The 14,616-nt window shown below is 43.6% G+C and overlaps 1 protein-coding gene across 4 annotated transcripts in view; it reads right to left on the reverse strand.

Annotated features, from left to right (window-relative positions):
- Positions 1-14,616, reverse strand: part of ppp2r3a (protein phosphatase 2, regulatory subunit B'', alpha) — a 101,052-nt gene that overhangs the window by 14,156 nt on the left and 72,280 nt on the right. For 3 of the 4 annotated variants that reach the window (XM_084044202.1, XM_084044200.1, XM_084044201.1), the window contains exons 5-8: positions 7,591-7,869; positions 5,128-5,231; positions 4,936-5,038; positions 4,530-4,604 (exon numbers count right to left, since the gene is read on the reverse strand). In XM_084044202.1, the coding sequence (XP_083900328.1) occupies positions 4,530-4,604; positions 4,936-5,038; positions 5,128-5,231; positions 7,591-7,869 (561 nt within the window). Of the gene's footprint in view, positions 1-4,529; positions 4,605-4,935; positions 5,039-5,127; positions 5,232-7,590; positions 7,870-13,633; positions 14,409-14,616 lie in introns of those variants that run through there. The other variant, XM_084044203.1, reaches the window with a different exon arrangement.

Raw genomic sequence — 14,616 nt, forward strand, 5'->3', positions numbered from 1 at the left:
TATGGCTGCAGTCATAAATAATGTATGGTATTACATTTTCCCCCAGATTTATTGATTTATAGATCTATAGTTGTGGGGATGATTGCAGAGAAAAATCTGAGAAAAACCCCACAATGTATCTTATGTATCATTTTAATAAACTAAATACAATATAAACATACACATGCACACTCCAAGACTTGCCAAAAACTTCAACTTTAGGGCTATACAAATTAACATAGTGGTATGCATTCAAGTAACATAACAGAATATAGACTACTTAGTGACAAATAGAGTAAAGGTGGAGTTGAGGTTGCCTACAAAAGGTTCATTTTGACCTCTATGGTGCTGTCTTGCCTGCTTCTAGCCAATGATACTATGGTACAATGCTATTCACTGTCACTGTTGTCATGTGTTGCACTGATCCTGCTGCATCGTGTCTCCAGTACCTGGCAACGGCATCCTAAGTAGCATGGAATTGCCTTCTTTGCACAGGAACAGAGGCATGATATTGCCTTGTTCATTGACAAAGGCAAGGCTGGCTCGGTAGATGCAAGGGGGACTGCATTGCTAGCACTGAGAGACCATCCATACTCTGTGAAAGAAGGAATATCCGGCTTGGCGATATGTGCACATTTATCTATTATGGTTGCTAGAGCAGCTCTTCTCAGGTGCAGGTCAAATGCATTCTCTGTCGGGGGCAGCAGCTTTAAGAGGGTTGATCTATTATTGAGGAACTTGTACACTCTAAGCTTACTCAGGTCAAAATCCTCCGGGTGGTCCGCTTTGGATGTATATACAGCAATTGTGAGGTCTCGTGCCTGATTGATGACGTCATATGAGAGGGAATCAGAAGAGTTTTCACCAAACTCCTCAAGTGCAGGGAGATCCAGACGCATGCTGGCCTTGAACCATGCCTTCTTCCCAGTGTAGAAGGGATAGCTGGTGGTATCTCTGCCACTTAAACTATGGATAAAGGGCAGGGCACGACACTGTGCAAGCCCCAGCGCTGATACCATTTGAGGGATAGGAAGGTATGAATTTTGCTCTGTTCTCACCCACAGCTCTGGAAGGCATCTGAGATGGGTTGCTGCATAGTAAAGGCACATGATGATGATGTCTGTGTCATTGGCATGGATGACAACTCTGTCAACTTTGTCATTCTGGACACTATACAGGGTGTGGAGTATTATTCTTGTATCAGCTTCCTGTTGTGTGGATTCTAGTGCAGGGACATCTTCAATAGACCCCTCCTTGATCACCACACTCCTTGTCTCTTCTTTAAACCACCCACCCAGGTAAAGATGTGCTGGACCAAGGGCCGACTTAAGTTTCTCATTTTCACACCATTCGTCACAGAGGAAACTCAATAGGTTTACCTTGTTAGCTGACACAGCAAAAAACTCCTGAGGATCTGGAGCTGTGTAACGCATACTGACTTCATATTCTTTGGTAGGTTTTGGTCGAGCATATCTGTGTTCTTGCTCAGCTGTCTTAAGACTAGGTCCACTGTACCGGTCACAACAGAAGTGAATGATCTCTGTGCCAGCAGGCACATCATTCAACAGCAGACGTTGGTATCGTTCAGCGATTGTTCCTAATGCTTCACCTTTCAGGAACGACCAATGGCGTATGGCATACATGGCATCAATAACTACTGCTGTCTTCTGTAGGCAGGTCAGGGATGCATGCAACTTTGGTCTCCTCTTTCAGAACCTTCACAAGGCTTGCCTTGGTACCTGTTCTCATCCTGCCATCTTCCTGGAAGAGGGAAGGGGGGAAGCCACTGCACTCGTGGTTGCCTATAAAGTCAACAAGGTTGAGTTCTCCACCACTGGCTATGATTTGGGTCATGCGCAGGAGGGCAGTAATTTCATTGCTCTTGCCAGGTGCTGAGGTTTTCCCCTTAGATTTTTTAGATTTTGTGTTTTGAGTGTGGGAAGTGTTAAGCTTCATTATACTTGTCTTCTTCTGTTCACTGGACAGTGACTCACACAGTGCCTTCAGACCCAGTTCTTTCACACTCATCAAGTGGTCCTTGACTGTGGAATCAGCACACTGTCCTGTAGATATGTTGATCGTGGATGATGTGCTCACTGTAAATCGGTTAGTCTCCACTGCTGCCATGACCTTGACTACCATTTCTGCATCCCGGATTACACGACTCTGACCAGACTCATGGTGTGGGTTGGAGGAGTGAAGGTGGAGCATAGACTTGAGCTCTGCAGAGACAGCTGCAGTGAGTGGTTTTGTGTAGACCCATTTTGTCCTGGCAGCAGGGCTGAGTGTAATGCCATCCAGACTGCTTGCTTCCTTGGCATCGGCATTATAGGTCTGCTCCAGTAGCTTGTCAAGAGAAACACTGTTGTGGCTGCCATCTGCTCGTCTGCCAACAAATACACCTGCCATCAGTGCTTCATGTACCTATGAAGCTGTTTCTGGTAGTTTCTTCATCTCAGCCAAATACAGAGGTAAAGATTGCTGCCCGTACTTGTAGTGGCCTGCTGCAGTGAGGTAGGGTAGCATTCTTGCTGATTCACAGAGACGTCCTGTCCAGTCACCTTCCCGATCGTAGTAGATAAACCTTTGGAGAATATCTGACATCTCCAGGAAGGTTGCCCAGAGGACTGCAGTTGGTTGCTCAATGATTCCTGAAAAAGCAGCAGCTGCTCTCTTAGGACTGCCATCTCTGTTGCCATAACAGTCAGCTGTCACTGTAAAAGTCATAGTAAAACTCAGTTTCGCGTGGCGTCCATCTTGGAAATATGCAAATTAAAGGTCCAGACACACCCAATCATAAAGATAAGTATTCCATTGAGTTTCTCGTGCTCTGAAACCATGAAATAGACACCAAGTTTTTATTTCTAGCCCATCTGGTTCAAAAGTTATTGCCAAAGCTATTTTCTGATAGGGGCCAATATTGAGGCGGCCATATTGGATTTCCAGCAGCAAGTTGACCGGGTTGTCCATATAGGTAGTGATCCTACTGGGTCATAGATATTATTTCTGTTGGCCAACCTTTTATGGCAGGGCAAATGCAGCATACCCCCCTTTGCCCCTGGGTACTGATAGGGGCCAATATTGAGGCGGCCATATTGGATTTCCAGCAAAAAATTGACCGGGTTGTCCATATAGGTTGTGATCCTACGGGGTCATAGATATTATTTCTGGTGGCCAACCTTTTATAGCAGGGCAAATGCAGCATTCCAAAAAAAAGGGGGGTTTGCCCCCTGGGTATCATGGGCTGCCTAGGTACTATGTACAGTTTATATGAAACTATTATTATGCAATAATATTCCAGCAGCACCGGAAGTCGTCTGATGGAGAACAGATCTACAAGCTAACAACGCGTCGCGCCACGCCACGACACGTTGTTGCCTTGAAGATCTGTTATTTTTCTGCTGCCAGTGGCACCTCCCCCTTTTAGTTACTGCGGAGCACAGAGCCCTGACTGGACAGTGGACACACAGAGTAGTTCTCCTAAATAATTCCACATCGGTCTAAGGAAGTTACCGGTATATGGAACTGCTTAGGACACTGTCACCCTGTTCCAACGACAAACAAACAGTCAACCCACCACCTCACTCGCGCTGCGTCTCGCGAGTCAGGATTTCAGTCAAGAAACCATTCAATTTAGGATCACACTCGCGATGTAACAATACTGAGCAGCCAGACAACCCGTGTGTGTGTGTGTGTGTGTGTGTGTGTGTGTGTGTGTGAGAGACGTGTGTTATATTTCATTGATAAGATACAAATCTTAGGCCTACAAAGGCCTACAAATCATCCCGATATATTAAAACTCTTTATAACTTTTCCTCTGGTGTGTGTGTGTGTGTGTGTGTGTGTGTGTGTGTGTGTGTGTGTGTGTGTGTGTGTGTGTGTGTGTGTGTGTGTGTGTGTGTTCGCCTCGACTTACTTAATGTCTCTGTCAACACAAGGAATACCAAAACGCTCGCCCCCAAAACACAATCGCCCCTGGTATTCACCTGGTATTCCTAGACATAACCTCAGTAAACTATGGCTAACCCTAAACTTATTTCTAACCTTATCCTCAGTAAAACAAATACAGGTCTGCTGGTCAGCGAAAGAAATGGGGGGAGTACTCCGGTTACCAACACAAGCCGCCACCCTGGCCGGCTGATCTTTTAACAGCCACCCCCGAGACATCATTTATACTGCCATTTCACTGTTGCTGGCTTGGGTAACCGGAACAGTAACCGGAACAGTGACCTGAGGGCGATTCTAATGCCTTCTAAATCAGTAGTTCTCGTCACTTTAAAGATTTTTCAAAAATGAAAAAAAGATGTACAAGCTCGCAGCGCGGCATGAAGTCACGCGCTGTGAGCTTGTATATCTGCCATTTTTGAATAGCCAACGCAAAAGCCCTAAAATGACACAGATGCTTTCCCGGTTTTAATGGGTTTGACAGGAGTCCCCTTTTCTCCCTCTACTCCCTCAACAGATCAAAAAAAAAAAGAAAAGAATAAGTTAGCGCCAACCCACCATTTTCTAAAGAGGCAACTCAAGACTTCACCTTGCATGTCACCTACCGTCGTGATGTAGCGGGAATGGAATTCAGGAGCATCTTTCAGAAATGTCAGTCCTGGGTGGGTATCCACTATGTCCTACACACACAAAAATACATAGAAACAAATTATGTCACAATCAACCTGGCATCCCTAATGTTTCAACAACAAAGGAATCATTTTTTCCCCCCCCAAAAAAAAATTAGCAAAAATGGCAGATCTACAAGCTAACAGCTGCGTTGTGTCGCAACACATTGTGAACTTCTATACCGGCTCTTTTTTGCTATTTGTCATATCACGAAAGTATATAGGGCTTAAGTAGTTAAACAGCCTTGTAGGAAAAAAATCTAAATAATAATTTATAATTTTGTAAAACTATTGACAATGTAATTTTTTATATGAAAGACATTGATGTTGATATTCTGCTTACCTGTAGTAGAGGAATTAAGTCCTCCTGTTCCAAATAGTTACAGCCAGGTTTTGCTAGCAAGGAAATAAACTTGGAAGAATCGTCATGGCAACTGTGCAACAACCTGAGAGGAGAAGATAGAGATAGTAGAGTAACATCCTTACTAGATGACAGATGAAGTGATCAAATAAGAGTCAGAGGAGAAGATCTTACTTCCTCCAGGTTGCGATGAAGGAGTGAACAGAGACAAAGCCTGTCCTCTCTCCGCCTGCTCCGTTGAACATGGGGGCCTTCCAGTAGAGTGGACATCCACATGCCTGAGCAGAAATGGACACCAGTGTTACCTTACATTACAATGCAGACTTCCGCTTTACCAAATTACTTAATTTCCCCTTGAATCAGCGTTCATAAGAGCACGGTCGCACATCTGTGTCAGAAGCTTTTCAGCCAACGAAAGCAGAGGCTTCAGACGTGTCAATTTCCCGCGTTGTATTGTGGGTTGTGTGGGCAGTGGCAGCATGAATGCTGGTTTTATGGCGTGTAGTACATTTGACTTACATTGGAGTGGTTGGCTCAGTGAAAGAAAACTACAAAGTGAAGAAATGGCTGCCAAGTGAGGCCAACCACAGCAGTTCTTTCCTTTTGGTTGATGCCCGGTCAGAGTTCATCGATGTTGAACTCCAAGCTTCAAACGCGTTGGACTTCACACGCTTCAATGCAACTGGATGCTCCACCTCCACGCGTATGAAGCGCATATGTGAGCGTGCCCTAATCAGGCCTGGAATTTCGTCATTTTAGGGGCAAGGCCACTTGGCCTTTGGTGTTGTAATTTTTTGGAGGGCACAAAGGCCTCCCTGCCAGGGCAGGAAGGCCACCAAAAAAAAAAAGATTGTTAGGTCCAAAAATGTTTTTCAAGTCCACAGAAATAATTAATTTAACTTGAAGGTTAAGGATAATTTTATTTTAATATGGTATATGATATAGTTATAGTATAACTATCTGTGAAATATAACCCATTTATTTCACAAAATGTGTTGGCAAATGACCAATATTTAGTTATATAGGTCTCAATATGTCACATTCAGCCCTGGACTTCACTGACTGAAGTTGGGGTCACATTAATCACATTAGATTAGATTAACAGATTAGACATTTTATGTATTTTCCTCGCAAGTTATTTTCATTCAAATGAAATGTGATTGAACTTGCACTAATAATGACTTTAGTTGATTTTTCACTCAAATATATTTTTCACAAATACAGTATTTATTAATTATTAATAATTACAGCTTGTAGATTGGCTATTTTCACGATTTTAAATTGTTTTAAAATCATTTTAAAAAATATTTCCACCCGACAGCGATATTATATAGCCAATATATGGTTCTGTATCAGTATATGAGTCAGTTCTAGCAGATTTCATTCTAATTGGCTACTATGCCTGTATATGAATTTCATGGGCCTGGGTAGGTCACCCTGGCCTGGCGAGATATGCCCTGTTGCGCACACTCCGCACAGCAGTACAACAGGTGAAAGCAATTCACTTAAATGATAGCTGTGCTGCGCAGCAAAAAACGGACTAAAACTGTCACATTCTAGCTGCTGAAATAAACTTCCCATTTAGATCATTGTTGACAAACGAACAGAACATGGATGTGGTTTGCAAAAGGATTATTTATTTCTTGTCCATCAGAGCGGTGAGGTCACTCTTTTGTATGATATTGATAGCTTAAACCTTTAATTTGTTTGCAGTTATTCTATTTCTTGCTTTATATTAAGACTCATAATTTGGGGATTAAGCTGTATTTTATCAGATGTATTCATCTATATTTTGCTGTTGAAAAAAACATCAGGGCACATCGGTCTATTGACTACGGAATCCTCTCTCTCTCTCTCTCTCTCTCTCTCTCAGGCTAGAAATGAAACCTACCATTGATTAGTTCAACAGGCTGCGTTAGATTTATCTCCTGTTTGGCCCGGTGATGCTTTGTGTCGTATTACACTGTGTTGCGGGATTCCGAGGGTTCATACGAGGCTCAAAATCAAACCTACCTACCACTGGTTATGTGGTAGACCGGTGTCTGAAAAAAAAACGTATTGACAGGAAAATCGCGCAGAGGAAAAACTGTGAAATCAGCTGCTGTGCGCAGCTGGGGCACCACGGCCACTGTGGCCATGAAGGCATGTCATTTTTCGAGGGGCACACGGACAATGAGAGGGGCAACAACGGCCATGGCCGACATGGCCACCGTGAAATTCCTGCCCTGGCCCTAATGCTTCAACACTCTAAGACATAGAGATGACATGTTGCAACATCAAACCCAGTTTAAAATGTGGGAAAGGTTCAAAGTTTGAGTCACTTCTAAAACTCACCTGGTGTTCTAAACCTGTAACGGACAACTGAACAGGAGATATACTTGTATAGTACCACGACACACAGGAGCTTAGTCCTAGCCTAATACATGTTTTCCAGTGAAGATATCCGCTGTTTTTGTTGACTAGATGTTCAGGCGCTATGCAGGCTTCACATCTAGTATCACTCATCAGGGCACTACATTACAACACAAAGCTTAACCAATCAAATCCGGATGTTACGTTTGTGGCATACATTTGTTGACCAATTAAATGTTAGTGTTGCGTTTGTGATGCCCACCGACCAATAAGGTAGGGACTGACCTTGGCAATCTTTCCCATCTCATATATATCGGCCTTCTCCTCCTCAAACTCAGTGTAGGCCGCCTCAATGGCGGCGATGGCTGCATCATGGTTGGGGGCTGGGCCCGTGGTCGGTAGCCCGCAGGGGTAATAGAACCGGGGAATGTTGATGGAGGGTGGAGGAGGGATGACTATTACAGGGGGCGGAGGAGGGGTGGGTGAGCGGGGCGTGGGAGTGGCAGGGGGAGGGACAGGGGCCGGTGGAGGTGTGCCTGGCTTTTTCTCCGGTTTGGCTTGGACCTGAACAGAGAAAGAGAAAGCAAGACAGAGACAGAGAAGGGGAGAGGTTTGTGTAAGTCATTTATTCTCAACCATTTTCATTTCAAGGACCCCCAGTTTGACATGCCCTTAAGCATTTTTTATCTCTGGGACCCCAATCTATACACAAATCCTCAGTGTATATTTAACTCAGAGGGCCCTATTATGCTTATTTCCAGGTCTTATGCGGTAATTAAGTCATAACGCAATACCTATTTTGCAAGTCGCGCTGAACGCGAACACTTAAGGCTTAAGAATCGGCAGTATAGTTAACGTGTGGGGGAGTGTTCATATGTTAATTAAGGGCGCTATGCGGTGTCTGCTAGATTGCCCCTTGACTTAACCAGACTCACCGCATAGCGCCAATACGTGGTCAGACCAGGTCTTAAAGGGATATTTCACTTTTCTTTTTAAATGGGGTAATTTTATCGTCTACTCAGACTTTTGGGAGCACCCCAGAATTTTTTTGTTGCTTGATTCAGTATTTAGATATTTGATATTCATTTTATCAGACACGCTCGCTTCCTATACAAACCCATTGTAACTTCAAACTCCATTTTAACCATGTTAGATTCAACGGAAACACCCGTCCTTGGTTCTGGTGACTGACGTTGTCCTTCTAATACGTGAGGAGGCCGTGTTTTTTCAATTAATTTTTTCATTTATTTTTTATATATGTTTTGGGAAATGAAAATATTTAAATACAAATTTTTAAAAAATTAAATAAAAGAAAAAAATAATCCAATATCACTTAACGCACAGAAAATAGCACTGATCTTAACTCTTTAACTGCCAGAGTATATACATTAATTAAAGGGAATGGCAGCCAATACTCTGATTGGTTTGATTAAAGTAACGCCCAAACACACCCATGGCTAATTCAGGGCCGTTTACCGCATAGTGCCTTGGCGCCGTGCGCAGATTACCGCACTCATAATAGCAAAATGGCATTGGCCACGCCTCCACGTCTTAAGTTAAGACATATAAGACCTGGCGGTAATTAAGACATGCATAATAGGGCCCTGAGAATGTACAAATTGAACTACTGTAAATGGACCGGTAAGGGTACACTTGGTTACACCTGTTCATTCTCAGAGTTATAAGTAATTAAGGATCCATTTGGACGTGGTCTGCTAACGCGACGTTGAGAAACAGTGGTGTCAGTGAATAGGTGAATAGATGGTAAAGAGACCAGAACTCCACATACTTGTTTAGCTCCCAGGACAAGTGTACGGAAAGTGGTGGAAATACAGTATTTTCATTGAGACAAGATGATGCAATGAGAGGCGTATTACAGTCATTCCAACATTGCCATGTAATCTAGAAGGTCCACGTCTAATCAATGCCCAAGACAACAACATATGAAGAGTTTCAACATTGCCACTTGTGAAAGGGACAACTTGTTAAGAAAAAAATGGCTGACTTATTATTCGTTCAAAAATATATGCATCTATCTATAAAAAGGGGCTTGTGATCCGACTTCCGTTTTCTTAGCGTGTCCTTGTCTGCTACGTTCTAGCCATGTTCTGCCAGACCACCTGTCCAATTTCCACCACATTTCGCCCTAAAGATCTATCATGCCCGGAGTCTTTGGATAGTGTACTTTCCATTGGTCAATATACATTTGTATCAGGTTTGTATGGAGTAGTATGGAGCTGTCCTACAATATGTATGTGTATGTGTGTGTGTGTGTGTGTGTGTGTGTGTGTGTGTGTGTGTGTGTGTGTGTGTGTGTGTGTGTGTGTGTGTGTGTGTGAGAAAGTGTTGGGAAAGTTTACTTTCTATATGAACTAGTTCAAAGTTCAGTTCACAAATATCAGTCCAGTTCATAATTCAACATTTTGAACTAAAGTTCATGGTTCCAAAAATGAACTAGTTTATAGTTTTTTATTTTTCAATACGTTGCTGCGAGCTATTATTTGTCAAAATGATTGCCACAGCCCATATAGAACCACAGACAAGCAATTATTAGTCAGATTTTGTTATGATGTTCTGCATAGAAGTGTATATCTGTCTGTCAATTAATGTCACTATGAATTGAGCACTAAGGACCCCAATTGAGTACAAAGGACCCCAATGATAACAAGCCAATGGCTTTCTTGTTTTTTTTATTCCTATTAGCTGACCTTGTATTGAACTCTACTGGATAACTGGAACGCAATCGTTCACTCACCCTCGTAAAGTTGAATTATTAAGATACATGAGACGATTATGAATGGATTGCAAAAAAATGCCAATCTATGCTCAACACGTCGGAACGCGACGCGTTGTGACTGCGAGCTAGATTGGCAATTTTTGGTTTATGTTCCCCCCAGAATACGGATGCTGGGGTTCAAGTGGTTTATAATCAGAGTCAGATTAGCCTTATATTTTATTGCATGCGTCAAGTTTCAGCACAAGCACCATTAAGATCGGAGATCTGTTTCCCTCTCGCCATCTCCTGCTCTGTCTGAATACCAAAACGCTCGCCCCAAAACAAATCCGGGGGTATTCACCTGGTATTCCTAAACGTAACCTCAGTAAAACTATGCTAACCCTAATCTTGTTCCTGAACGTAACCTCAGTAAAACGGTGCCAAAACATAACCTTATTCCTAAACTGAACCTCAGTAAAACTATGCCTAACCCTGAACTTATTTCTAACCATATCCTCAGTAAAACAAATACAAGAACCACTGGTCGGCAAAAAAAAAAGGGGGCGAGTGTGTTTTGAGGTGAGTCTTCCGGTTACCCTCCCACCCCTACAAAACAGGCTTACATATGCACAGTGTTTAATCGCCTGGTAGAGACACTATTACAAGATTTGATAAATTAAACCATAATATCAAAACCCAACAGCCATTAAGTCATCAATAATGTTTAGAGTGAATTCGAAGTACAGTTTAGATGACACTACAACGTGTGTATGTATGCTGCTCCACGGCTCCGCATTGTTGTGATGACGCATATGGGGGTGAGAGATTGGGTGGTTTTCCGCACATATTAAGGCCTGTTTACGGTGTGTTTTAGCTGGGTTTTCGTCTGGAAGGCTCTTGGAAATCTGGCACACTCTTGAACGAAGTTATCCTGTGAGACAGTGAGAGAGCGCCGTTCACAAACGCCGTTCAGTTCACGTTCGCTCAAAACATGAACGAGTTCATGAACGATCGTTCATTGAACGCGTTCAGGCACAACACTGTGTGTATGTGTACACACACACACACACACACACACACACACACACACTCTTACATAATAATATTAATAATCATATACATATAATGCATCATCATTTATTTCATTCCAAGGAATTAATTGTCCAAAGGCTCACACTGCCAAGGACAACTTAAGACGACTTTTTCGTTTTCAGTGGTTTTCCAGGTGGCGCTGTTCTCTATCACCTGAGTTACCATTTTAACCGTAAAGTCAAACAGATCCAGGAGATCACATGATCGAACAACCCCCCCATCCACTTCCTGTTTAGTGTTTTTGGGAAAACAACTGAATCTTGAGTTCTCTTTTTTCCCCCTGCATTTTGACGAGACATGCTATATTCAACAGCCTTAGCAACGGTCCTGGGATTGATCATACTGGATATAAATATTCTGTGACCAGTTGACCCGTGTCTCTCAGGGTAGTGATACCCTCACAAAAACATGTAGTAACCCTGGTCACTAAACTCCTCCCCCATGACAGCCGGGGCGCCTGATGGAGGGGAAGGGAACTGGTTGGAATAACGTGTTCCTTCCACGCGCTACGTCCAACCAGGGAAACTCCCTCCTGTCAAGTGACAAGAAGGTCAGTTGGCTCTCATGCATTGAAGGAGGCATGAGCTCGGCCCTGGCCTCCCTAGGCTGGTGAGGGGAGTGTAGTGCCCAGGATCACTTAGAAAATTGGCACCGGGTGACAAATAAGGGTTACAAAATCGTGGGATAAAAAAAAAAAGAAAAAAACACTGGCAGTGGGCAAACGCAGCCAGAAATAAGTCTGGCAGTGAATGAGTTAATAATCATAATAAAATATGAATAATCGTAAGAACCAACATGAAAGATGTATTGTAATACGATCGTGGAGCATGATTTTGCCTCAAACAAATCGTGATATGATATTTTGGCCATATGAATAGTTTTATCAGCATGCCCATATATGGGCAATTGGGCATATATTGATGACATCAGGGATTTCCACATATGGGAATAAAAGGGACAAGGACTGACAGACACTCATATCTCCATATATGGGCATATCAATCACATCGGAGGTGGCACTTAGGTGTCGAACACTAGAGGTGAGGGCCGCATAGCCCCATTGTCTGTCACCAGTGCTGCATTAAACCTAATCAGAATCTAACACCAGAATCCAACTGTATCCAGAATTAACACAAAAAAAACTAACAAAAAACAGCCACGTAAAACGTGGACATGGTAGTATTGTATTCTGACTGCATAGGGCCACCAGTATGAATCATATTCATACTGTTAAGTCTAAAAAATATATGATCATCAGAGGAAAAAACATCAGAATTAGACTGGTGGGAACATAAGACGATTGAACTCCATCCTCATATGAGTGTGTTTGGTAACTGGAGCACTGTGCTGGAAACCAAATAGGACTGCCCTCCAGATTCCAGAGAAATGAATTCTGGGTAATGCACAGGTGATGAGAAATGGTATAGTTTATCTAAGGCTAAAGAGAACTGGGTGAACATTCCAGGTCTAAAAATGTTTGCATTTAATGTTGTAAACTATATTACTAAATCTAATTTGAATGACATTTCCTTCTTCTAATGGCTGGACAGAGACCAAGGGAAATGGAAAGCATATTTGGACCAGATTAAACCCTGCACACTGTTTTGTGGTATGTGGCATTATGTACTAAGATCTTCTCAAATGTTTGGAAATCAAATTACATTGGCTTCTGGAACATTCTTTGGTCTGCATCACATCCCAACAGACAGACAATTGGACAGAGAAACAAATTCATACAGATCAACACAGATAGGCAGACTGACACAGACATACTGTAGATGCAGACTATCTGCCAGTCTGAACTTTTTGACCATTGCAGTCATAATCAGTGCAAGTCAGTCAGTTAGCAGTGGTCAGTCTTTTACATCAGAACACACACACGTTTCACAAGAAAACCTGAGTGGAATGTTTCACTTCTCAAGTGATCTGATGAGCAAATTCAGATTTTACACAGTATGTAATTTTGTTCATTTCTTCTGTAAATAATAACAGGTAACATCACTTAACTTATTTAACCTGTTAAGACTATGAAATCCCCGGTGCCAGTGGATTTGGTGTGTGCGTGTATGTGTATGTGTGTGTGCGCTCCAGTCCATGCTGTGTATTGAGCAGGACAGCTGTATCCCTCACCCCCCTCTCTTCTTCGCAGCGTTCATTCTATCACTCTATTCCTGAACCCCCTGCCCTATTAATACCCTGCTGGTATCTGCCTCAGAATAGTGTGTCTTCCATGGTATGCCATTCTGTGTGTACGAGAGCAACACTATGCATGCATGGACTAGCAGTGTGTGCTTCATGTATGAGGCATATGTGTGTGTGTGTGTGTGTGTGTGTGTGTGTGTGTGTGTGTGTGTGTGTGTGTGTGTGTGTGTGTGTGTGTGTGTACACGCGCGTCTGTGTTATGTGCGTGTATTTTATGTTGGACATATTGAGACATATTCTTACAGTGTCTCAACTTGGCAACCCTGCTTGCCAACCCAATCCAATCCATCTATCCTTCTCAGACCTGCACCGACTGACCTGTTGCTCCTTGAAGATCTTGATCCTCTTCTTGAAACGGGACGGGAGGACAAAGTCACACCCCCTCGCCAGAAAGGCCAGCTCCCCTCTCACGTCAGGGTCCCAGCGCAACGACGTGTCCTTGATCATCATGGGGGGGGCTGGGACCCGCAGCCCCCCGCCAGACACAGCCACCGGTGCGACTACTGCCACCACGGCTGCCGACCGGACGGCTGGCCCGGTCCACCGACCGGTCCAGCAAGGCTAGCAGCTGAGGCGTATAAAAAAATAAACACGACCGACTAGTGAATAAGTCCACCGCCAAGCACAGATATCCAGAGGGGGAGCGAGTGAGCAGGGACGGAAAGAGACACCAGCTGAGGAGGTCACAGGTGCCCCCTGAGACGTTTTCACACAAATCACTTCTTGTAACTCTTAGATCAAGATTAAAGTTCAGATTCACACATGGATTCACTCAAGATTCAAGCTCAGAATACCATGCAGATTCACTCACGCACTCAGCATATCACACACACTTGTACGCACGCTCCCCCAAGGTGGGGTCCTGTGTAGCCAGTAATCCAACAGTGTTATATGTGTAAAAAGATATTCCATAGGGATTTCCTTCACAGTGCACAGGCCGGGAGGTGGGACAGACTGCAGCACCAGGAGCCAGCATGCAGCCGATCGTAGCCCAGTAGAGTGCCTCTCTATGAGGCCGGAACGTTCTGAACTCTCCCTTGTTGCCTGCTATGGAGGTACAAATCTAGCGTAGCCTCACTGGTGCCTGTCGCTCCAAGCTCGGGCACTGACAGACTGTACTGAGAAATATGAGCCATGCCGGGGTCTGGCAACACACACACACACACACACACACACACACACACACGCGCACGCACACAGAGAGCAAACCGGCTGCCCTTAGGGTAGGGAGGGGGTGTTTTTTTTTTGCCCATGTTGCATACATTTATCTACAGTATGCGTTATGTATGTATACAGCAAAA

Source organism: Gymnoscopelus microlampas (assembly GCF_963454915.1).
Source record: "Gymnoscopelus microlampas genome assembly, chromosome: 20".
Taxonomy (NCBI): Eukaryota; Metazoa; Chordata; class Actinopteri; order Myctophiformes; family Myctophidae; genus Gymnoscopelus; species Gymnoscopelus microlampas.